General features: G+C 41.5%; 1 protein-coding gene across 1 annotated transcript in view; it reads left to right on the plus strand.

Annotated features, from left to right (window-relative positions):
* Nucleotides 1-23,655, plus strand: part of Cplane1 (ciliogenesis and planar polarity effector 1) — a 96,661-nt gene that overhangs the window by 22,277 nt on the left and 50,729 nt on the right. The window contains 13 exon segments of the mRNA XM_036207494.1: nucleotides 1,762-1,926; nucleotides 3,698-3,871; nucleotides 4,663-4,891; nucleotides 6,909-7,048; nucleotides 7,525-7,742; nucleotides 7,896-8,060; nucleotides 11,154-11,292; nucleotides 13,443-13,552; nucleotides 13,702-13,860; nucleotides 14,752-14,860; nucleotides 17,521-17,812; nucleotides 20,284-21,220; nucleotides 23,335-23,471. Of these exon segments, the coding sequence (XP_036063387.1) occupies nucleotides 1,762-1,926; nucleotides 3,698-3,871; nucleotides 4,663-4,891; nucleotides 6,909-7,048; nucleotides 7,525-7,742; nucleotides 7,896-8,060; nucleotides 11,154-11,292; nucleotides 13,443-13,552; nucleotides 13,702-13,860; nucleotides 14,752-14,860; nucleotides 17,521-17,812; nucleotides 20,284-21,220; nucleotides 23,335-23,471 (2,974 nt within the window).

Raw genomic sequence — 23,655 nt, forward strand, 5'->3', positions numbered from 1 at the left:
GGCCACACCTGCTCCAACAAGGCCACACCTCTTAATAATGCCACTCTCTGTGGGCCAAGCATTCAAATACATGAGTCTGGAGGCCACACCTATTCAGACCACCACAGTATGCAGTCCTGAAGAGCGGCAGTGAGTGTCAGCATCTAGTCTTCTGTATGAGCATAAGGCTAACAACTGATACTCCACTCCATGGTATCCTGTGGGGTTTGGTAGGTTAGGTATATAATTGCTTTTTTAAAAGATTTATTTAGTTTTATTTTATGTGTATGAGTCTTTTGCATGTATGCTGTGTACCATGTATGTACCTGATACCTATGGAGGTCAGAAGAAGGTGTTAGATCCCCTGGAACTGGAGTTACAGAGGGTTGTGAGCCTCCATGTGGGTGATAGGAACCCCTCCAAGGTCCTTTGCAAGAGCACCAACTGCTCTTTAATGCCTATCTATCTTTCTAGCTCACATAAATGCTTTTTTTGATTTGTGATTGTTTCTATTTATGATGAGTGTATTGGGAAATAACCCTGTTATACACCAGAAGTACCTTTTTAGTTAATTTAGGAAGGTTACTTTGATACTTTGAGTGTGGTTAGAGAGAGTGAGTTGTACACAGGAGCAGGATCATTACTCAGATGAAGAGACTGAGTCAGTGCCACATCAGTGGTAATGGAGTGTAGTTCATATTTAACAGATACATAGCAACTTTGATCAATGGAAATTGTGATTGAGTAGGTTTGGGAGAAAAGTTTAACGTAATTCTCAATTTTGAGACCTGGTTAACTGGATAAAGGAGAGGAAGGAATTCAGTGAATTAGGAAGTTTTAGATGAAAACAGTTTCCTTAATGAGCTCACTGTGGGCATTTTATTTACAACTGTACCCATGGATGTGGCTTCTAGTAATGGACACTCATAGTAGCAGTAGCTTCAAAGAAAGTGTCTTAGGACTGGACTAGAGTTAGGCAGATTCAGCTGATGTGGTGTTTCTGTGGACACCTACAAGGACCCAGGCTTCTTTAGCTTTTCTGCTCTATTAATATTCAGGCTAGTTTGTGGGCCTGTGTTCCAGCCATCACATTTATGTGATTGGCCCATGATGGGGAAAAGAATGGGAAAAGGTGCACGGCCTAGCTGAGTTAACTCCTGCAAGCAGGCATTCTATAATAGTTGCACAATATTATGTCTTGGCTCATGTGAGGACATATTGTAGTAATCCCAAATAAAATGGAATTCTTTCACTCAGAAACATGAGATAGAAATGAGCAGAAGACCTCTGTGCTCTGATGGTGAGAATTCGATTTCTTTAGGAAACAGTTATCATCTTAGGACCTCTCGAAAGAAAACAAGAGAACTTAGAATGGAAGAACCTAGTATTGTTGACTTGTTTTCATTTATTATCATTATTATCATTATTATCATTATTATTATTATTATTATTATTATTATTATTATTATTATTATTTTGAGATCCAATCTCACTTCGTTGCCCTGTCTATCCTAGAACTCTCTTTGTAGACAAAGTGGCCTCAAACTGAGAAATCCTCCTGAATCTGCCTCTCAGTACTAGAATTAAAGGCATGCACCACCATGCCCAGTTGCTGCCCTGTTTTTTTAAGTAACTCCTTTAGTGAAGTATAAAGCAGTGCAAAAAGCTTACATGTTGTGATTATCTAACAATGAGTTTTCAGTTACCATTCTTCTGTCCCATGGCACTAGCCAGAGAGCAGTCCCTTGGTACCGTGCTTGTCAGTTTAACTCTTCTGTTTAGGAGGAAGAAGGACATGCTTTCTTCAGTTACGGTACTATCTCTCTCTCCTGTACTGCCATCTCTACCGCTACAATTTGAACGATGCCCAAGGATTATGTGATCACCTTGTGAGAGAGATACTCAGCTACTCCCAGTTACCTGTGAAGGAACGTAAAGATTGCTCAGGTCAACTTTTTAAAATTCAGTATGCTCTCTCCCTCTTTCCCTGTCTGTCTGTCTATCTAATCATTCTATCTATCCATCCATCTTCTGTGGTTTTCTAAGGCAGGATTTCTTTGTGTAACAGCCCTGACTGTCCTGGACTGGCCTCGAACTCACAAAGATCCACCTGCCACTGGCTCCCAAGTGCTGGGATTAAAGATGTGTGCCACCACCACCTGGCTTCTTTCTTTATTTTGAAACAGGGTCTTGGTGTGTTTCTCTCTGACTTCCTTGGTACCCATGTAATCAGCCTATGTAACGAGCCTGAGCCTTGTGAGTGCTGGGACTATAGGCATGTGCCACCCCACTGGCTTAATAGTGTTAATTTTTACTTGTGGGCATAGAGAAAAATAGTTTATACAGAAAAATTGTCCTGCCTTTGCAGTGACTGTTATTCTGTGTGGATTTTGGACCATCGGCTTCTCAATGGAGTAGAGCACAGCTGTTCTTTGAGATTTATCCAAGAACTCATTCAGGTTACTTCCCGAGAGGAGTCAGTGTATGTTCACTGCTCCCTAACTCCTTGCAAAGGTTGTCCCCCACTTTGTGGGCCTCTTCGTCACTCCCTTGATTGTTCCCTTGCTGTGCAGAAGCTTCTCAGTTTTATGGATCCTACTTAGCAGTTGTTTGCTTTAATTCCTGAGAGAATGGAATTGTCTTCAGAGAGTCCTTTCCTGCACCTATATCCTGTAGAGTACCGCCTGTGTTTTCTTCCGGCAGGTTCAGGTGTTACATTGAGGTCTTTTAGCCCATTGAGCTGGTTGTTGAGGAAGGTGATAGATAGATAGATAGATAGATAGATAGATAGATAGATAGATAGATAGATAGGGGTTTAATTTCATTTTTCTACATGTGAACATCCAGTTTCCCAGAATAATTGTCTTAGTTTGCTTTCCATTGCTATGATAAAACACTGACCAAAATCCCAGCACTTGGGAGGCAGAGGCAGGTGGGTCTTGGAGTTCGAGGCCAGCCTGGTCTACAGAGTGAGATCCAGGACAGCCAAGAGACCCTGTCTCAAACTAATTAAAAAGTAACCCCACGCTGAGTGGTGGCGGCGCACGCCTGTAATCCCAGCACTCGGGAGGCAGAGGCAGGTGGATCTCTGTGAGTTGAGGCCAGCCTGGTCTACAGAGTGAGATCCAGGAAAGGCACAAAGCTACACAGAGAAACCCTGTCTCAGGAAAAAAAAAAAAAGGCTACTGCTTTTTATAAGTTGATTTTGTGTGTGTGTGTTTTCTGCCACTTGGTTGTACATATTGTTTGTTTCTAGAAGTTTCCTGGTGAAATTTTTGGTACTTTTTATATGTATTATCATATTATCTTCTACACATAGGGATAATTTATTTGGCTTCTTTTCTTATCAGTGCCTCTTTCATTCCCTTCTCTTGTCTTCATGCTCTAGCTATGGCTTCAAGCACTGTATTGAAAGGCATATAGAGCTGTGCTCTGTGCCACAGTCTACCACCAGCACTATATTGAACAGGAGTGGGATGGTGCACAGCAGCTCCAGCTGGGCCTGGGCAAGGGATCTGGGGCACTCACCTCGCTGGGACACACTAGGATGTGACACTGGACGGGCCTAGCATGTGGGGCAGTTCTGAGCGGGGCAGTGAAAACTGGTTGGTTTGCGCTCCATGTGGCACTGGATGGGCCTGAGGGTGGGGGTTGTCTCAAGTAATCTCAGTTCTTTATGCTTGTTGAGACTCTCCTGGTCGTCTGCTCTACTCCTCAGATTCTGAGAAGTCTCGTTGTGAGTTTGCGGTGACTGGAAATGTGCATCCTGAGGCAGCAGTCAGAGTTGTCCAGTGCATGGCCCGTTTCATGGCTGCCTATTTCACCAATGAACCACTCTGCATTCTTCCACCTCACAGTGTGAATGCTCTTCCGCCACTTCATGTTAAAACAGGTAATATGGTAAACAAATGCTTTTCCGCCTTGCCTTTACACATGGCATCTAAAGTCAGCATCTTATGGAAATTACACTGTTTTAAGCTTTACTTTTTTCTTTTTTCTTTTTTTTAGATTAAAAACTAATATGTTTTGAATATTTTCTGAAATTAAAAAAATTTTTTGGCTCTATGGATAATGTAAAATGAGATAAATCTGTCTTTCAGATTTCATAATCTGATATAAAAAATAGGAACATTTCTGAATAGTTCTGAATAAATTTTTTAAATATGTATTTTATTTTTAATTATGTATATGTGTATAATTGAGTGTGGTATATGGATGTGAGCATAGTGCCCAAGGAGGCCAGAAGAAGGCATTAGGTCCCTTGGACCTGGAGTTACAGATGATTGTGAGCTGCTGGTCATGGTACTGGCTACTGAACCCTGATCTGGTAGAGCAGCCTCTGCTCTTAAGCACTGTGCCATCTCCGAAGCCCCTGATCTGGTACATATGTATGTACATTTTATCTAACTCACAGAATTCCCTTTATGTTGTGTAATGCATTTACTCTATTTCTGCTGTGTTCCTTCATTTTTAAAGAATGTTTGTATTTTATGCATAAAACATTTAAGGAAGCACATATTTCAGTCTTAACAAAATGTTCTAGAGGGTATTTTATTTCATTCTGTATGTCTCTTTATTGTTGTGTTGGAAGATATTAACTAAAGAAATTTAATTAGGTAAGGAGGCATGAGTTGGAGTATATGTATGCAATTGTGATATCATTTTTCTCTGATTCACTGACAGAGCATTCCCTACGACTTATTCCTCTACAACACTCTAAGGTGGCCAGTTGTGTTAGAGATCAGAATCTCTCAAATGTATGGACAGTTGAATATGCTCTCGAATTGTTATTTATTGGTGGCCTGATTCCAGAGGCTGTGTGGTTGGCACATAAACTTGGAGACTGGAAAACATCTATTTCCATTGGTGTGGCCTTCCAAATTTTCAGTAAACATAATCACAATTTTGTGAGGTATGAATTCTCAAAGTTTATTTACTTATTTATTTGTGTACATTTGGGTGCATACATATCATAGTTGAAGGTCAGAGGATAAGCTGTGGGAATCATTTCTCTCCTTCTACCATATGTGTTCCAGGGATTGAAGTCAGGTCATCAGACTTGGCAGCAGGTACTTTTACCTGCTAAGCTATCCCACCAGCCCAAGGTGTGGATTTCTGAACAAGCTTTAAGTATTGCACAATCATAGCATCTAAGTATTTTACATTTTCTTGTTGATATTTATATATGTAGAATCCTTCCTTTTGCATTGTCTGATAGAACCTCTTTCTAATGTTTTTGTGTTTGCTGCATAGTGTGGTAGTCCCTAGCTGCAGTAACTGTTGAAGTTTGGAAATGTGGCTAGTGACACAAGGGAGCTGAATTTTCAGTTTAAAGTAAAAGCAAATACTATCTGCTATAGTGATTACTGTGTTGGACAGTGCTCAATGGCTTACTTATTTTTGTTGATACACTTACCTAGCATATTTATGTTACTAATATCTTAAAAAGGCAATTCGATAGTTGGGGAGTTTATCCCACATGGGATTTGGAAGCTATTTTTTCTTTCCCTTCCTGCCCTTTTTGTTTTTTGTTTTTTGTTTTTTGTTTTTTGTTTTTGAGACAGGGTTTCTCTGTAGCTTTGGAGCCTGTCTTAGACTAGCTCTGTAGACCAGGCTGGCCTCGAACTCACAGAGATCCACCTGCCTCTGCCTCCCGAGTGCTGGGATTACAGGTGTGCGCCACCACAGCCTCCCTCCCTTTTTTAAACTTTCTTTTCTCCCTTTACACCTTCCCTGTCTCTCCACTCCTGCCTTGCAATTCCCCACTCTTTTCTTTCTGGATAGGATCATGCTATGTTGTAGCTAGAAGATTTCCTGTGTCCCAGCCTGCTGGGGGTCAGGACAAAGCTCTCTCACCCACCAGTACTGCAGCCGCTCAGACCCAAGTAAAAACACAGAGGCTTATATTAATTAAAAATGTATGGCCTAATGGCTCAGGCTTCTCGCTAGCTAGAGCTTACATCTTAAATTAACCCATTTCTATAAATTTATACTTTGCCACAAGGCTCATGGCTTACCGGTATCTTACATCTTACTTCTCATGGCGGTAGTGGCAACATCTCCTGACTCAGCCTTCCTGTTCCCAGAATTCTCCTCTCTGCTTGTCCCGCCTATACTATACTTCCTGCCTGGCTACTGGCCAATCAGCATTTTATTTATCAACGAAATCAGAGCAACACATTCACAGCATACAGAATGATATCTACAGCACTATGTAGCATAGGCTGACCTCAAACTTACTACCCTTCTATTTCCACCTCTTAAGTGCTGGGATTATGGGCCTGCAGCACCTCAGGGGGTGGGGGTTTGAGTTTAGGCTCAGTAAACTAATCTCTCGTTTTTTTGTTATTTTTTGTTTGTTTGTTTGTTTTCAAGACAGGGTTTCTTTTGTTATGTCACTGTGGACAGTCTTTTATGTAGTTTCAATTAATGATCCAACATGTACTTATTAAGTAACTGATCAGCACAGTGCTTTGTGACAGGCATTTTAATGGTTGTAAACTTTTTAAGGTGCTTAGACTTTATCATAAATAGGAAAAAACGGTATAAATTTTGCAGTGTGTGAGACAACTTCCAGTATCATAATGGAGAGATGGTAATAGCAAACAAGGGAAGGCCAGAAACTTTCTGTGAGGGAGGTGTCCTTTCAGACGCCCACTGAAGGACAGGTGGCACTTTGAGTGAGGACGTCCTAAGTGTGAGCAAAGCATCTGGCAAAGAACTCGTGGGTTATTTTGGGTAGAGTACTTCTGAAGGGTAGCAGCGAGAATGCAGAGATACTGTATCCTCTGAAAACCCTTAACATAGGGTTTACTTTCTGTAAGTTACAAAGTAAGTGACTCCCTATTTTCTTAAATACATTTGGTTCTTGATATAAAGTCTTTTCTGTTCCCCAAAATTTTATTTCTCTTAATTTGATGTCATTTCAGGTCCAAGAAAAAGGGTATGGAGCTACCCTTAAATATGGTGCCAGCAGAGATTTTCCAGGAAAAACTGCAGTGTTTTTTAGGTCAGCCAGTCCCTTTGGAAGCAAGAAATGGAAAGAGCTCAAAATATAAGCAGCTTACAGGTGTGTTACCTATATGTTCTAAGTATGTCAGGTTCATATTAACCTGCGCTATTACAAAAGCTTACGAATATTCAGAAATATGAACACCTTGACAAAATTATCCAAACTTTGAGAGCATTTATATGTACTCACGGGAGTACTTGAAACTGATGCCAGGTGAGCTGGAGTGGTAGCTGAGTGGAAACAGATTGTGGGAGGGGGCACCACTCAGTAGTAGAACACTTGCTGTCATGTAAGAGGCCCAGAGTCAATCGTCAGCATTGCCAAAACCGGAACAAAGCCGCCACACTGGAATTACATTCTGGTTGTTTTGGACATACATTTATAGTTACTATTATCTTGGAGATGGGGTGGTGTTGTTATCCCAGTGTGACTGTGAACACTGATCCCTTCCTCCTGCCTTGGGCTCCTGAGTGCTAGGACCACAGTCACAAGCTACCACACCTGGCTAATGTTACCTTGATCATGTTTGATAGATCCCATTGAAGAAGAAGATGCTAATGTGCTGTTTGGGTCTGTGCAAGAAGTGCTAAAAGCGTCAGTCATGGCTGACGCAGATGTTGTTTCGGAGACGCTGCAGCTATTGGTGGACTCTGCCAAGGACTTCAGTAGGAAGCTGTGGGGCTTAGTGCCCGTGGACTTGTATCTTCCAGCACCTCCCTTGTATTGCCCCCAGCCAGCTGTTCTTAGTGAAGTAAGCACAGTGCTGCCTTCTCTTAGTTAACGTTGAGTTTGTCTACTTTAAAATAACCTGATAATAGTGATCTTGTTATACATGCAAGTTAACTTCTGGTTTCCAGTACCAAACAGCTGTGTAAGTAATAGATAACTGTTCTGTTGTCCTCAGGAACATGGTGACAATCTTCTTTTAAAGGCTGAAAAAGATAATCGGCAAAAGCTGTCTGGAATCCTGCAGCGAGTTCTCCTGCTTTTCCGGGCAGCTCGGTGCTCTTTTTCTGTAGCGCAGTGGTACATCTTGCAGCTGAGGTGGGCAAGAAAAGTCATGCAGAAGGTATGGGCTGACTTGGTCATTCTGTGCTATGTTCACAGTGCTTTCACACTGTGCTCACATTCACTCCAAGTGCTTTCCTAAGGAGTCCTGCCCTGTGAGCCTACAAGTCTTGGGCTTATTTACAATAAACAACTCAGGCCAGGTTTTTCTGGCTGAGAGATGCCATTGTGAAGTGAGTCTCTTGGTTAGCTTGTCCCGTATGAAAATAGAAAGTGTCACCATCTAATAAATTCTTCCAGACTCTTCCTACTCTTTCCACTCCTGAATCATGGAAGATTTTTTTTTTCTGTTTAGGACTCCTCCTTCTCGACTTGTCCAGAGGTAAAATCTGTGTTTTGTGGTAACCTCAGGGGTTCCAAGCATGGAAAATTAAAGTGAATTCTGGGCTGTTTACTACCAGGAGTCTTTTTCACTGGTTAGGACTTCCTTTGCTGTCTTTTGAGATGTGCAGTTTGATCCTGGGCCTTCTCTGCCCTTTTATCCTGACGTCTGCTGACTCACATGTGCGCAGGCTGAGTAGGTATTGGATCTGTTTCATTATCCAGTTGCAAGTCCTTAGTTTTGAAAATTGGTGGGTTTTGTTTGTTTGTTTGTTTTGTTTTGTTTTGTTTTGTTTTTGTTTTTCACAGATGGGACAAAAATCTCATTGTATAGCCCAGGCTAGCCTTTAACTCAGGCTTCTGAGTACTAATTAGTATTCAACTCAGCAGGCATGTGTCACCATGCTTGACCAAAATTAGCTTTTAAAAAACATAAAACAAACAAACAAAAAACAAAACAAAAGCCAGGCGGTGGTGGCACACGCCTTTAACCCCAGCACTCGGGAGGCAGAGGTGGGTGGATCTCTGTGAGATCCAGAACAGGCTCCAAAAGCTACACAGAGAAATCCTGTCTCAAAAAACCAAAAACCAAAATCAAACAAACAAACAAAAACAACCCAAAACCAACTTTATGTATGTATTACATATATGTCTGCATGTGTTTTGTATGTGTGAAAGCTGGTGTGTGCATGCCATGGCGTGCCTAAGAGGGTCCAAGGACACCTCCTTATTTGTGACAGTTTGCTAACTGGCCCTCAAGATTCCAGCAATGCTCCTGTCTCCATCTTGGCCTAAGAGCACTGAGATTACAAGCTCATGCTATGTCCTGGAGCTATGAACTTAGGTCCTGACTCTTGCATGGCAAACACTTTATCAACTGAGCCGTTTCCTTAGCTTGTTGTGAGATGTTTCACATGCAGCCCTGGCTGACCTGTACTTCCTTTGTAGACCAAACTAGCCTCCAACTTCTAGAGATTCACATGCTTCTGCTTCCTGAGCACTGAGATTTAAAGGTATTCACCATGATGCCTGGCCTGTTTAGGCTTTTTAAAGAGAAAAATGAGGATTAAAAATAGGTTAAACAGCATTCATTGTCATTACAATGAAGACAGAAAGTCAACAGTGGTTTCCAAGGTCTGGAAAATGGGAAATAGAAAGTGAGGACTCCAGAAGGGGAGGGAAGGGGAGGGAGGAAGGAAGGGGAGAGGTGTTGATGAAAAGGTTCTTAAATTAGTTATTATTTATGGTTGACTAACTGAATATCGCAAAACGAGCTAGGTAGCCATCACTTATAAAGATGAGCTGTATAAAGGTTTTTCAATATTAAATTCCAATTTAAAAAATGTTACCAAATTAAATGTCTGTACCATACTCGTTTTCTATTTCATTCTAACAAATTGCCAACATTTTGTGACTTAAAACCACACCCACTCACTTCACTGTTTCTGTGCATCAGAAGTCCTGTGAGCTAAGCTGGTTCTACGCAAAGCCGCTTAAGGGTAACAGCAGAGCTGTGCTCCCGTCTAGTGGCCTATGGGAGAACCCATTTCCAGATTCGTTCAGGTTGTTGCCAGTTCAGTTTATGGGGCCAGAGGACTGAAGTTCCCATTTCCTTGCTCGGTCTACCTCTTAGTATGATTCTTCTAGTAAAGAGTTTGATGGAGGGGCTGCCATTAGCACACTTACAGAGCATTTGGTTAGATCTCATTTTTCTTGAAGTGACAGGTAGAAGGAGACTGTAAACTTACTGCTCATCTTTTCTCTTGATGTCTATAACAGCATCCCTCCTTAAAAAGAAAAAGCCCTTGATATGTTAGAGAAGCAGAGTGATTGTTCTGTACCGTATGTACTCTACATTTGTGATCATTTCTTCAAATTTCTTAATTAATGCCATTTAACTTGTTCATTCCATTGATTTCCTGGAAACTCGTTGATATCTACCCACTGAACTACAGAAGATTTGAGTATATTGAGGCTCAGATCTTCTTGGAAAGAATCCTTTGTAACTATTATGTACTTCACCATGGTCCCACAGTTTTAAAAGTGAAATAGCTTAAGGAATTTGGGTCATGTCAGACCTTGAATCAAGTTCTCCATAAACTCATCAACTTCTTTTCTCGTTTGACATTTTGTCGATCGTCCTTTCCTAGAGTCATTGCTTTTTAGGACTTGCCAATTGATGACTTTCCGTTTCTCTCATTTATAGATTCACTCTTTAAAAGTTATATATGTAAGTAAGATTTTTTTGTTTGTTTGTTTGTTTGTTTGTTTGTTTTTTGAGACAGAGTTTCTCTGTGTATCCCTGACTGTCCTGGAACTCACTTTTTGTAGACCAGAATGATCTCGAACTCACAGAGATCCACCTGCCTCTGCTTTCCAAGTGCTGGGACCAAAGGTGTGCGCCACCACCACCTAGCTAAGGATGTTTTTGTTTGTTTGTTTGTTTTAGGTACTGCACAGTTAATTTCAGATGAGATTTAAATAGTTTCTTGCTCATGACTGTAGGGAAGGACAGAGATGATATAAGAGAACTGAGTGACAAGACCATGCAGATGGTTTAGCACCTTTTTCTTTTCAGATAGAATGCAGTGAATGAATGCTGAGTTAGATTTGTGAGCTGAGTCTCTGAGTACAGCTCACTGCAGTCTGCTTACGCTGTAGCAGAGGACTGGTGCTGCTTATGTTCTGTGTGGGTTTCTTGTCTACCTGCCTTGTAGTTTCCTGTAAAGCTTGTTTACTACTGATGATTAACATATTCTCTCATTCTTTTCAGATTCGATCAAAAGGATCTCTGCCTTCACTTAGCTCTTTCCCCGAATCCTTACTTAATTATTGTAAAGGAGGGATAGCATTCTTTAGACCTGGAGCAGCCGGAGACCACAGGCTTGATGAAGTTTCCATCAAAGCACTAGGTTTGTCAGAAATGAGCTAGTCAGTTAGAGCTCAGCTGCATAGGAACTGTATAATATGCTTTTTACTTGGTCTGGGAACGTTTCCAAGCTATTGACTCTAGTTTGCTCTTTGGTACTCTACTTAGGGGTTTACACTTAGACAGTCTGCCATGTATGTATGTAGATGCTGTATATGTATGGTAGTAAATTAAAATTTTATTATAAAAAACAAAAAGTGACAATTGTTGCTTCCTTGTTTAAATTTGGAATTTTAGCACTCAAGAATGCCTTTCTTATAGTCATTCTTTTGCAGTGAAGATATACTTACTACCACACTGTTAAGTGGGCAGGCTTTGAACCTGTCTTTGGATGAACCAATTTTGTTTCCTGACTTAACCTATTCTACGTAGGCTTTTCCCATGTTACATACATTAGTATGAATTATTTTTTATGGCTTTTATTAGCAGACATTAAGTTGCCCCTGGCATATTAATTCTGTTTGTATTTTAAAATGTTTCCTTAGAGTCTCATAAGTGTACTTTCTGAGTTAATGAATTTAATTATTTCTTATCTCTTGAAATAATATGCCAAATTTTATTTGGTGCCAAAAAAACTGTCAGCTGTATGTTAATAAACCCTTGTTTTTGAAGTAACCTCTCTCAGATAGTTTTGTTTTGATATGTCTTTATTTGATTTTGTGTTTTGAGATAGACTCTCATGCCCAGTATCCCAGGCTAGCCTTGAGCTCATGACCCTCTTATCATAGTCTTCTGAGAGCTGGTGTTACACATGTGTAACACCATCCCAGGCAAAAACACCAAGATGATTGTCTTACGACTAAGTATGTTGTCCACTTAGTTCTTTGTTTGCATTTTCTTTAGTAGATTAATTTCTAGTTCATAATTTGTGTTCACTTATATGTTGACAGGCCTAAAGGGTTAGTAAAATTTTGGAAGACAGAGAGAGAGAGAGAGAGAGAGAGAGAGAGAGAGAGAGAGAGAGAGAGAGAAAGTAAGTGTGTGTGCCCGTGTCTCTCGCAGCAGGACCAGGTCTGAGAACAGCCATGCCCACAGGCCATCTGACCCTTTTAATACATTAGTATTCTGGGCCCGGGGAATGGCTCATCGGTTTAAGGTGCTTGGAGCCTCGTCTGACAACCTAAAGTCAATCCCTGGAACCCACATGGTAGAAAGAGAACTGACTCTTGTATGATATCCACATGAAAGCCTGTGGGACATGCACAACCATTCAAACTCAGAAATTAGAAATTTGCCTACAAGATATGAGGCCCTGGGTTCAATTCCTAGTGCTATAAAAATAAGTGATATTCTGACTAATATACGATATAGAGTTTGTGTTGGAGTTGAAAAATATCTACAATATACTATGAATTTATAAGACAAGTAAATCAAAAGTAAATAGATTAAATCATTTACTCTGTAAATTGGTTTTCATATTATTATGCAACTGATGTTTATAAAATATTCTAAAACAATATATATTAAAATTCTAGAAGGATCTCCATGACTTTTATATAAGATGTTTATAGTGAACACACTTTTCTTTTTGGTGTTTTGGCATGTGAATGTGTATATTCCTATTTACATGTTTGTGTGTGCATGCATGCAAGCATGTGTGCGTGTGGAAGCCAGAGGTTGACATCAGGTATCTTTCTGGATCACTCTCCACCTGATACATTGAGGTGCCTCAATTGATTCCAAAGCTCCCTGATTTGGTTAGTCTAGCTAGCCACCTTTGGGATCTTCCATCCCACCTCTTTTTGTTGTTTTTTGAGACAGGGTTTCTCTGTATAGTCCTGACTGTCCTGGAACTCACTTTGTAGCCCAGGCTGGCCTTGAACTCACAGAGCTCTGCCTGCCTCTGCCTCCCAAGTGCTGGGATTAAAGGTGTGCACCACGACTGCCCATCCCATCCCCACCTCGTAAGTGCTAGGGTTACAGTGTGCTGCCACACCTGCCCAGAATTGACATGGGTGCCCTGGGCCCAAACTCCGATCCTCACACTTGCAGAGTAGTAAGCACTTTGTTCATTGACCTATCTACCCAGCCCCCATAGTTTTCTTTGATAATCATCGGAATAAAGGCATTTATTTTGAAAACAAATAACGTGCAGCTGTAACACATCATTTTCTCTTCTGTTTGTGTTTTTAGGTTGCTTCAGAGAGCTTTGTGCTTTGTGCTGGATGTTGCATATCCGGGATAAATTATCATATAGTTGCAGGCAGTATCAGAAGGCAAGAGAAAATGTGAAGGTAGAAAAGGTACTTATTAGCTCAAGGATAGAAATAAACATTACTTGGAAAATTATTGCTTAACAGAAGAAATTACCCTTTGTAGTACAGTATTCTTTTGAACTCATTCTGATCTGTCCATGTAAACTAAAAAGACAATCTTCTCCATATCCACATAGGACCTCGAAGTGGAATTTGATTCTTGTGTGGTTGAGCACTGTTTTCATGCACTGGAATGGGCCTATAGAATGCTGCCGTTCTCTCGGTTTTTTAATGTGGAAGAACTTATTCAGGATATAATTTTGAGCCTTATTGGAGAACTGCCACCAATCAGGAAGGTAATGTGTTGATAAAAATAAACTAAATCTGAATCATAGACCTAAGGGATTCCTATTTTAGTTAGGGATAGTGTTGCCTTTTCCTGTCTGACTGATGGCACTTTGCATAATATCCTCCAGGTTCAGAAAGACAAGTATGATCTCACAGGTGGACTAAAGCTCATGGAAGCAGAGAGCAGAACGGTAGTCCCAGGGCTAGGGGTGTGTGGAAGTAGGGGTGCTAGAAGTACGGTAAAAAGGGTCATGTCATCCCCCTCTAAGTCATCATCCTTCTCTTCTCAAGCCTCCAATGTTTTCTCTTTTCTTAGAACAGCATTTCCGTAGCTAATGGACTGATCTCTCTTAGATCCATTTCAATGTATTTTTTTTTCCACAGTAGATTTTTTTTATGTTGGTTCTAGGTGCATAGAGAAAATTCAACTATTTCTTGTTTTGTTTTTTAAGTGGAGGGGATGAGAAGATGTTGACTTAAGGATCCAAATTTGCATTTATAAGATAAATTAGTTCTAGGAGCTAGTATACATCGTGGAGACTTTAGTTAATGATATGCTATGATTTATCTGAAATTTGATAAAGGAAATCTTAAGTGTTCTTAGAGCGTATGTGCACGCATACGGTGATTACTATGTTTGGTGATTGACATGCTAATTTGGCTAAGATACTCAACGTGAATTATATATCAGACCATCACATCCTATACTTTGAATATACATAATTTTGTCAAATACTTTAAAATATAATAAAAGAGGAAGAAAGAAAACCCGTGCTGATTTCTGGTAGCTTTGTTGAACATCAATATTAAGTAGACATTTATGTTTTGATTTAAACTGTGTGAAGGATTAAAAAGAAAAAGACTGATGTTGCTCATAAAACATTATTTTTTTTCTGAAGGTAGCAGAAATTTTTGTGAAAGCGTTTCCCAATCCTGAGGCCATAAGGGTTCCTTTAAGAGAAAAATACCACTCTCTTCAACAGAGACTCAGACATGGCGTTGTGAAAGGTATTTTGCAATTTCTCATTTTTAATGGATACATTGTTGAAGATGTTCTTTTTTTTTTTTTTTTTAAGGATTTATTTATTATTTTTATTTTAATGTGTGTGTGCCATGTGTGTGCAAGTGCCTTTGGAGACTTCAGTTCCCCTAGAATTGGAATTACAGGCAACTGTGAACTGCCTGAATTACATGCTGGGAACTGAACCTAGTCCTCTGGAAGAGCAGCAGGTGCTCTTCACTGCTGAGCTGTCTCTTCAGCCCCACAATGCTCGATGCTCGTGTTTTGAAAGTATCTGTCACCTGCTCCCTAGGTACCTGAATTTCTGCCTCTCCATAGTGGTGGAGAATGAGAACGTGGATGCTTTACCCCACTGCAGAGCTAATGTTGGGTATTGCTAGATGGAACTGACTTCATGTTATGGCTCTGTTGGCAATGATGTCTTGGGCACATTGCTCAATCTCTCTAGGCCTCATTTCCTTATTTATAAGCAGAAAGGTTATTCTATTACCTACTTGATCAATATGTATTGAGAGAGGATTAAACAAGGAAAGAGACAGATATCAAATGAGCAGATAGTCTAGGATGCCCTGTGGGGAGTCCATGCTTTCAAAACCATCCTGGTTGACACAGCAGAATTTCACCTGAAAAATGAAATGGAATAGAGCATATGGTCTTTGCATGCCTCATGTGTTTATTGAAAACTCGTGTTTCTTCTCTTTGCTTCAAGTTATTTATGTTTCTGAGCTTATCCTGTACATTCAAGATGTCCTTGTAGATTTTTTTATTGTGGCAAATGTATAGAACATAAAACCTACCATTTCACCTCCTCCCTTCCTTCTGTTTGCTGTGATGGAGAACAGACCCGGAGCCTCTTGGCTTCTTGCTCATGCTTCACCACCAAAGTACAGCAGTCATGAAATCTTACATGTCGTCTTCTTTCTCCTTTTCAGAAGTACAGCCTGCTGGGCACTGTGAGTTGTGCCCTGTACACTTGTACTTACGTATTTCTTTCTTTTTGGTTTTTTCAAGACAGGGTTTCTCTGTGTAGCTTTGGAGCCTGTCCTGGATCTTGCTCTGTAGACCAGGCTGCACTCGAACTCACAAACGCCTGGCTCTGCCTCCCGTGTGCTGGGATTAAAGGCGTGTGCCACCACCGCCCGGCATACTTACATAGTTCTTGATACTTCTATCTTATAAAATATCCTCTATGTATTAATAATGCTTAACTTTAATAGACAATCTTGGAAACCTTAACCTTGCCATTATTTCTCATTACATGTAATAAGAAAGCCTTAATTCCTGCTTAAAAAATTCTCTCATTTTTTTCTTTTTTTTCCCTTTCATTAGGAATAGAAAATATTCATAATTGCATCTCTTTTTTAAGAAAATGAGGCTGCTTTTATTTTATTTTATTTTTTTAAAGATTTATTTATTATGTATGCAAGTGTTCTACCTGCATGTATGCAGGCAGTCCAGAAAAGGTCACCAGATCTAATGACAGATGGTTGTTACATGTGGTTCCTGGGAATTGAACTCAGGACTTCTGAAGAGCAGCCACTGCTCTTAACCGCTGAGCCATCTATCCATCCCTATTTGCTCATTTCTTGCATTGAGGTACTTTACAGTGATACCATGGCCTGAGATTTTTTTGCCATAGTCTTTACCTACTACACAACTGCAATCAGTCATTTTATTGGGCTCTTTCTCCAAACCAGTTTTGCAGAGACATACCTATCCCTTGATTTCTCTTTGTCATCGACCTTACATAGGCTGATTTGGTGTTCGGCTGTCTTCACATAGTAGCTTCTCACAGAGGGATGCAAACACACAGAGATGGGATTGGTGCCTGTCTGGCTTGAACAGCTTGTGAGTCAGGCCGTCAGGGTGAAGGGGTTCTTCAGAAGTTTTCAGAAAGTCATACTAACATCCATTACACCTGCATTGGAAGTACCTTCTTCAGCTGTGCTGGGGTTTGGTTGGTTGGATGGTTGGTTAGTTGGTTGGTTGGATGGTTGGTTTCTGGATGTGTCTCACTTGTAGTCCTCCTGCCTAGCCTCCTGAGTTGGTATAAGATGCACAGGTGCACATTTCTATGCTTGACTACCCAAAAGTTCTTTTCCCTGAGGATCCACTTTTTAGAAAGGGGAGAGGGGAAATCTCAGTTCTTTGCCTTTTCTTGTTCCTTAATGGACCTTATTCAGCTTCTGCAGTCCTGTTTTTTATTTGTGTTTTATAATGGTCTATAGCTTTCCAACAAATACTAAAAAACATAATTTGTAAGAATGTGGAAATAAGCCTTAGTAGTTTAATTCTGTGTCCCCTGACAGAATTAGATCCTTCTCTTCCTCCTTCTCTTCCCCCTCCCTCCCATCTCCCTTCTTCCCTCCCTCCCTCCCTCCCTCCCTCCCTCCCTCCCTCCCTTCATTTCTTCCTTCCATCTCCTTCTTACCTCCCTTCCTTCCTTCCTTTGATACAGCTTTGCTATGTAGCTGTGGATGGTCTGGAATTTATTGTGTAGACAAGGTTGGCCAGAACCTGTTCTGATCCTCCTGACTCCGCCCCCTGGGTGCTGAGGTTACAGGCATGTACTCTACTGTGCCTGGCCTTAAATCGTGAGTTGAAACATTTTGATGACCCCTAAGGTCTTTGGTTCTTTTTTCCCTAGGTCCTCAGACTGAGGAACTGATGTCTGTGGTCATGCGTTCTGTCCATAAAGTGAGGGTAAAAGCCCTAAAACGTGTGCAGAGGAACATAGGTGCTGCTGAGATGAACATCTGGGAACCAGATGAAGAGGAGAAGCCAGATGCTGCTCCAGCTTCTGACAGGTTCTCCCTGGGGACTAGTTTGAGCAGAAGTACACTCACAGAACTGGGCAGTTCCCTGGTGCACAGTGATGCAGATACATTCTCTGAAACCGTGTCTTTTGAAGAAAAAACTTGGATACACTTTTATCAAAGGTATACCTGGGAGCCCCAGTACAATTGCCCACTCCTCCTGGAAGAGAATGATGCAAGTGAGGAGCTGATTTCCAATCCAGAAACCTCAGCAATATAAAAAGTAGATAGGTGCCAACCTCTGTCCTCACAGGAGCGATACAAGTTTATAAACTTAAGAATTCATTGTAACTGTTACTGAGATTATAGAATGATTTTGTCATCTAAGATGATAATCAAATGAATAGACAGTTCAGTTGAGGACTTTGAGTTCTTTATTTTTTTTTAATGATCTTTAGATTGTGTGTGTGTGTGTGTGTGTGTGTGTGTGTGTGTGTGTGTGTGTATTTTGAGACAGGATCTTATGTAGTCCTATCAGGCCTCTAACTCAGAGATCTGCCTGCCTCTGCATCATTAGTACTAGGATTAAAGGTCTAACCACCATGCCCAGCTTAATCTTTAGATTTAAATACAATTTGAACATACTTATTTAAAAGCCTAAAATATGAAATTCAGCTTAAAAATCCAGTAAAATAGTGAAAGTTGAAAATTCATGCCCATGACAGGTCAAAGTAAAAATGGAGGCACACTAACATACTATATAGACTTTCCTTTAGGCCACTAGGTATAAGAACTATGGGGTTACTTGAAGTTTAAATGAGGATTGCATTTGTTTTGTTTTTAGTGCTGGAGCTAGAATCCAGGCCCTTGACAATATATTACAGATAATTGTTATATCACTAAACTGCCATTCTTGTGCCTTAACCTCAAGACATTTAATTATATATTTGCCAATACCATCCCCCCCAAAAAAAAACCCAGTCACACTCAATACTTCTGGTGTCAAGATTTTCAGAGGAGGGATGCTCACCTGTAGTTGGATGTGATTGGCTAGCCATGTTTGAGGACTCACAGGAAGGAACTTGCACGCTTATCTTCAGAACTTGTTCATAAATTCTTGCTGGTTGTACAAGCCTGTGAGTTAAGGCATTGGGTTTTGTTTTTGACTAAAATTGTAGTAACTATAATGCAATATGTCCTTTGTGACTTAAAAACTATCAGGGTTGGGGATTTAGCTCAGTGGTAGAGCACTTGCCTAGCAACCGCAAGGCCCTGGGTTCGATCCTCAGCTCAAACAAAAACAAAAACAAAAACAAAAAAACCCTATATATCAATAATAACTTTCATCTGGACTTGAATTATCATATCTACTCCAAGCATACTTGAACCATATCTAATGGCATTGTAATAGTGTGCTTGTTTAACAAAACAGCTGTGCTTCCATACATAGGCATACTTTGCAGGCTGCTTTAGGTAAGCAGCCATGCATTCACCTGGGCCCAGGTACCTCACAGCTTTTCTCTTCCTGAGAGATCTGAGAGTCTAGCAACTGTATTGAAAAATCACTTGACAATTGGGGCTGACAAGTGACAGCTCAGGTGCCTGCCAGCAGGTTTCATAGCGCCGTGTGTTTTCACTGTTGTTTGAAAAGACTCTAAGCGTTTATGTAGTGGAACTTAAGAAATTATACTGCTTGTTGACACTGTAGGTGGGGTTGGGGGTTGGAAGAGGCCGTGGAAAGAGAAGCATGGAACGAACACTAGATGCATATTGGTGCCTTGTGATTGTTGTTGACTTTGATTTTCTAAATTTTTATGTTAGAGGACCATTTTCACCTTCTGAATGAACATTCATGATTTTTATTTTTAATTTATTTGTGTGTGTGTGTGTGTGTGTGTGTGTGTGTGTGTGTGTGTGTTTCTGGTGTATGGGGGATAAGCACATGTCATGACATTCCTGTGGAGGTCAGAGGACAAGTTGAGAGAATCAGCTCTCTCCTTCCACTGTGTGGATTTCAGGGATCAAATTCAGGACATGAGGTTTAGCAGCAAGTGCCTTAACCCACTGAGCCATCTTCCCAGCCCTCCTGTTCTTTTTCTCTAGTGAACTTTTTATGTGAATACACTTTAATTTATTTCAATGCCTACTTTTCCTTTGCCTAGTGTACTTTTCAAAATAGTTATTTTGGGGGGTTGGGGATTAGCTCAGTGGTAGAGCGCTTGAGGCCCTGGGTTCGATCCTCAGCTCCAGAAAAAAAAAAGTTATTTTTACTTCACGTGTAAGTGTGTGTACAAGGCGTGTGCCTGGTCCCTATGGAGATGAGAAGAAAGCATTTGATCTCCTGAAACTGAAATTACAAATAGTTGTGAGTTGCCCGACATGGGTGGTAGGAGCCACACCCGGGTCCTCTGGAAGAGCAGCAAGTGCTCTTAACTGCGGAGCATCTCTCCAGCTCCCCTCTGTCTTTTTGACCTTGTAGAATTGTCTGCTCCTTAGAGACATGTTAGTTCACCATGCTTCGTTTGAAATACAGGTAATTGAAACCCAAAAAAGATACACGACTGGGTGAATACAGAAAATGTTTTTAAAACATTTTAAGATCAATTTTAATAAACAATGGTTAAGTTTATCTTGTTCTTTTTTTTTAACCATAGACATACCCCAAGTCATATGGAATTGACATTGGCTGGTAAGCCCAGTGATAAAAAGAAACCATGTAATCAGAAAGAAGGCTCCCAAAGGAAAGAAGATCATGAAATGTTAGGGAAAAAAGCACTTCCTACAGTTGGCGTTTGGGAATTTGAGCGTGATGATGATGAATACATTAACTTCCTTGAGCTCTTCTTGAGTTATGTTCTTGAAAGAGACCTTTGTTCCAGTGATCCTGGCATTCCATTTTTGACAAGTTTTTCTGGGCACCTTAGAGAGCATGAACTTAACTCTTTACTTTTTGACGTGCATACAACATTAAAACGACGCCAGAGCAGAACCAGAAGCGAGAATGTGTTTAGAGCTGGGTCTTGCTTTGCTGTCGTTCCTGAGTCACAGGAATGTGAAAAACTGTTCTCTCTAAACAGCGTGCATGCCCCAAATGTAGAAAGCCAGGCACTTTCAGCTCCAGGACCAGGTAACCAGGCAGCGAGGACTTCAGGGAACCCTCCACCTGAAGTCCTGAAAAGTGAAAGAAAGGTGGGATTGTTTGGCTTACAACAGAAGCCACTTTATAGAACTCACGATGACCAAGGAGAGAAGCCTGTAAGGCGGAGACCATCGAGGCACTCCTTTTGGATTCCCAAGTCTGTGGAAACTGGGGGATTCGGTTTCCGAGCAGTTGAGTGCAGTGTGGCCAACCCCCAGGATGACCTCCCTCCGGCACTTGAGAGCATGTTTGGCCCCGTCGGGAGACTGGTGGAGTGGATGGTCCGGTGGTCCGACCGAAGACTCCTCTGTGACTCTGGAGTCACTCAGTCGTCCTGCAAATACAGTCCAGTAATCCGTGTAAAAACCTCTGCAGCTGCCATTCTTACCTCGTTCTGGCTTCTGGAGCAACCCTACCGTGCGGCATATAGGTCAGAAAACAGCGTTACTAAGGTAATTATGTCAGCCACTTGCTACAAATGGAGCAATACCTTTCTGTTGTTTGCACTTAAAAAAAATCTATTAAAGAAAATTAATGACAGTGTTTGATTATACTCTGTATATTCTTTTCTTAAAGAGATTCCTTTCGTTCTTTAATAAAATGACTGTGGCCTGGTCAGTGGTGGCACACACCTTTAATCCTAGCACTGGAGAGGCAGAGGCAGGTAAATCTGTGAGTTCAAGGCCAGCCTGGTCTACAGCAAGAGTTGCAGGACAGCCAGGGCTACACAGAGAAGTCTTGTCTCAAAAAACAAACAAGAGCCTGGCAGTGGTGGTGCACATGCCTTTAATCCCAGCACTCGGGAGGCAGAGGCAGGTGGATCTCTGTGAGTTTGAGGCCAGCCTGGTCTACAGAGAGAGATCCAGGAAAGGCACCAAAACTACACAGAGAAAGCCTGTCTCAAAGCAACTGTCCCCCCACCCCAATCAGATCAATGCTATTGCTAAAGGAGAGCCCCAAACAGTGCGAGCTCCCTCCCGGACCTGGATTAGGCACAAACCACACCCAGACTTCACCAGTTTTCACAGAGAGCTAGCTCCTTTATTAAGCGAGAAAGAACAGTTAAAGTGGCTGCTTTCTGACTCAGGCAGAAAACAGCAGCCAGTGACCTTGCAGGTGTGATTTTTAAGAAGGGGAGGTCTGGGTTAGAATGGGCTAGAGTGAGGTGGTACAGAAGATAGGGGAAGAGAGAGAACAAGGGGACAAGGGAAAGGGGTCGGGGTATTTGTCCTGGAGGGACAAAGGACTGCTTCTGGATAGAGAGGAGACAGACATGGCCCATAGACAAATGGCGGTTTGTAAAGGTAAAGGGGGAAACGGTGTCAGGATGAAGTGTTTACTCTTAACTGGGCATGTTAATTAGGTGAACCAAAGGGGGGCTTCTGATTGCTGGGCTTTGGTAGTCAGCCTCAGGAGGAGGAAGTGGCCCAAGAAGGAAACACACCTTGGTAGCTTGCTTTAGGAATGGAGCAGAGGGAATAGGGAGAAGGGCAAGGCCTGCTGGAGCCATGCTGGCCACACTCCAGCTGGCCAGAGTCCCTTCAATTACGTTTGTATTTTTCCTCTTTTAAGTTTCATGTGTTACTTGATATAAGGGCCAGGTTACCAGGCATTTATTACTGATGTACTAGGGGATGTACTAGGGGATGTTTTTACTTACATTTTTGAGACAGACACATCTCACCTAGTCCTGCAGCTGCTTATAAAATAATTGCTCAGAGGCTTACTATTGATTATAATTGTGCTTTTAACAACTGAGCCATCTCTCTAACCCCAGCACCTGTAATTTCAGGTGCATGTGTTTTTAATACTGTGTAATTAAAATATCTTTTAGTCTGTGTTTATGCGTGCACACCCACACAGAGGCCTGAGGTCAATCTCAGATGTCATTTCTCAAGTGCTGTCCACCTAGTTTATTCAGACAGTGTCTCTCACTTGCCTGGGACTTGCTGGGAAGATTGGTTGGCTGACCAAGGAACGCAGGAATTCCCTCTGCCTGCCCACAGCAGGGATCACATCACACCTGGCTTTGTGACATGAGTTCTAGGGATCACACTTGGGGCCTTTGCTTACAAGGCAAGGGCCCTGAGGACAGAGCCCCCTCCCCAGCTCCCTCATGGCATTATAATGGCTGGCAGGGAAATGAGTGCATCCTGTTTTCACTACTCTTGGTGTATGGCCCCCAAACAGAGTGGTTATAGCTTACATATTTGGAAGAATAGGGGTTTTTTGTTTGTTTTTGTTTTGTTTTTATGAGACAGGGTTTTTCTGTGTAGCCCTGGCTGTCCTGTAACTCATTGTAGGCAGGCTGGCCTCGAACTCAGAGAGATCCACCTGCTTATGCCTCCCAGGTGCTATGATTTCTGTGCTTTATTTACTTTTTCCAGGTTGACTAAAGAATTGACCATTGCTTCTAGAAACAAATAATTGGCTGTACAAATGTAGTAAATACTTAATGAACGTATACAAGAATTAATGAGTTCTCCAAAACAGGAATGATTTAAAAGTCTGCTTTTAAAAGGTGGTTCAATACTCCATACAGAAGTCTACAAGTGGTTCTCTCTAGGTGCTGGAGAACTGTTCCACTGACTGTCAAGGGGCGCCCGAGGAGAAAGGTGCTGCTGACGATTCCCCAGCTGCAGCAGCAGCAGCTCAGGCTGGGTCTGAGGGGAGAGGCGACCAGAGTGAACGTTGTCGAAGGAGGTAAGATGCTGGCTGTGTGCACCCTCCTTCTCAATAAGTCTGCTGGCTGAAGAGGAGGACTGGAGCTCTCACAGATGAAAGGATGAGCATTTCTTTGAACTAGAGGAACAGAAAGGAAGCCTCCTGAAGTACTTGGACAGTTCCATGTTGCTCTAGTATGTATCTCCTGAGGGAGGTGTCCTCC

The sequence above is a fragment of the Onychomys torridus genome, chromosome 15 (genome assembly GCF_903995425.1).
Source record: "Onychomys torridus chromosome 15, mOncTor1.1, whole genome shotgun sequence".
In the NCBI taxonomy this organism is placed as follows: domain Eukaryota; kingdom Metazoa; phylum Chordata; class Mammalia; order Rodentia; family Cricetidae; genus Onychomys; species Onychomys torridus.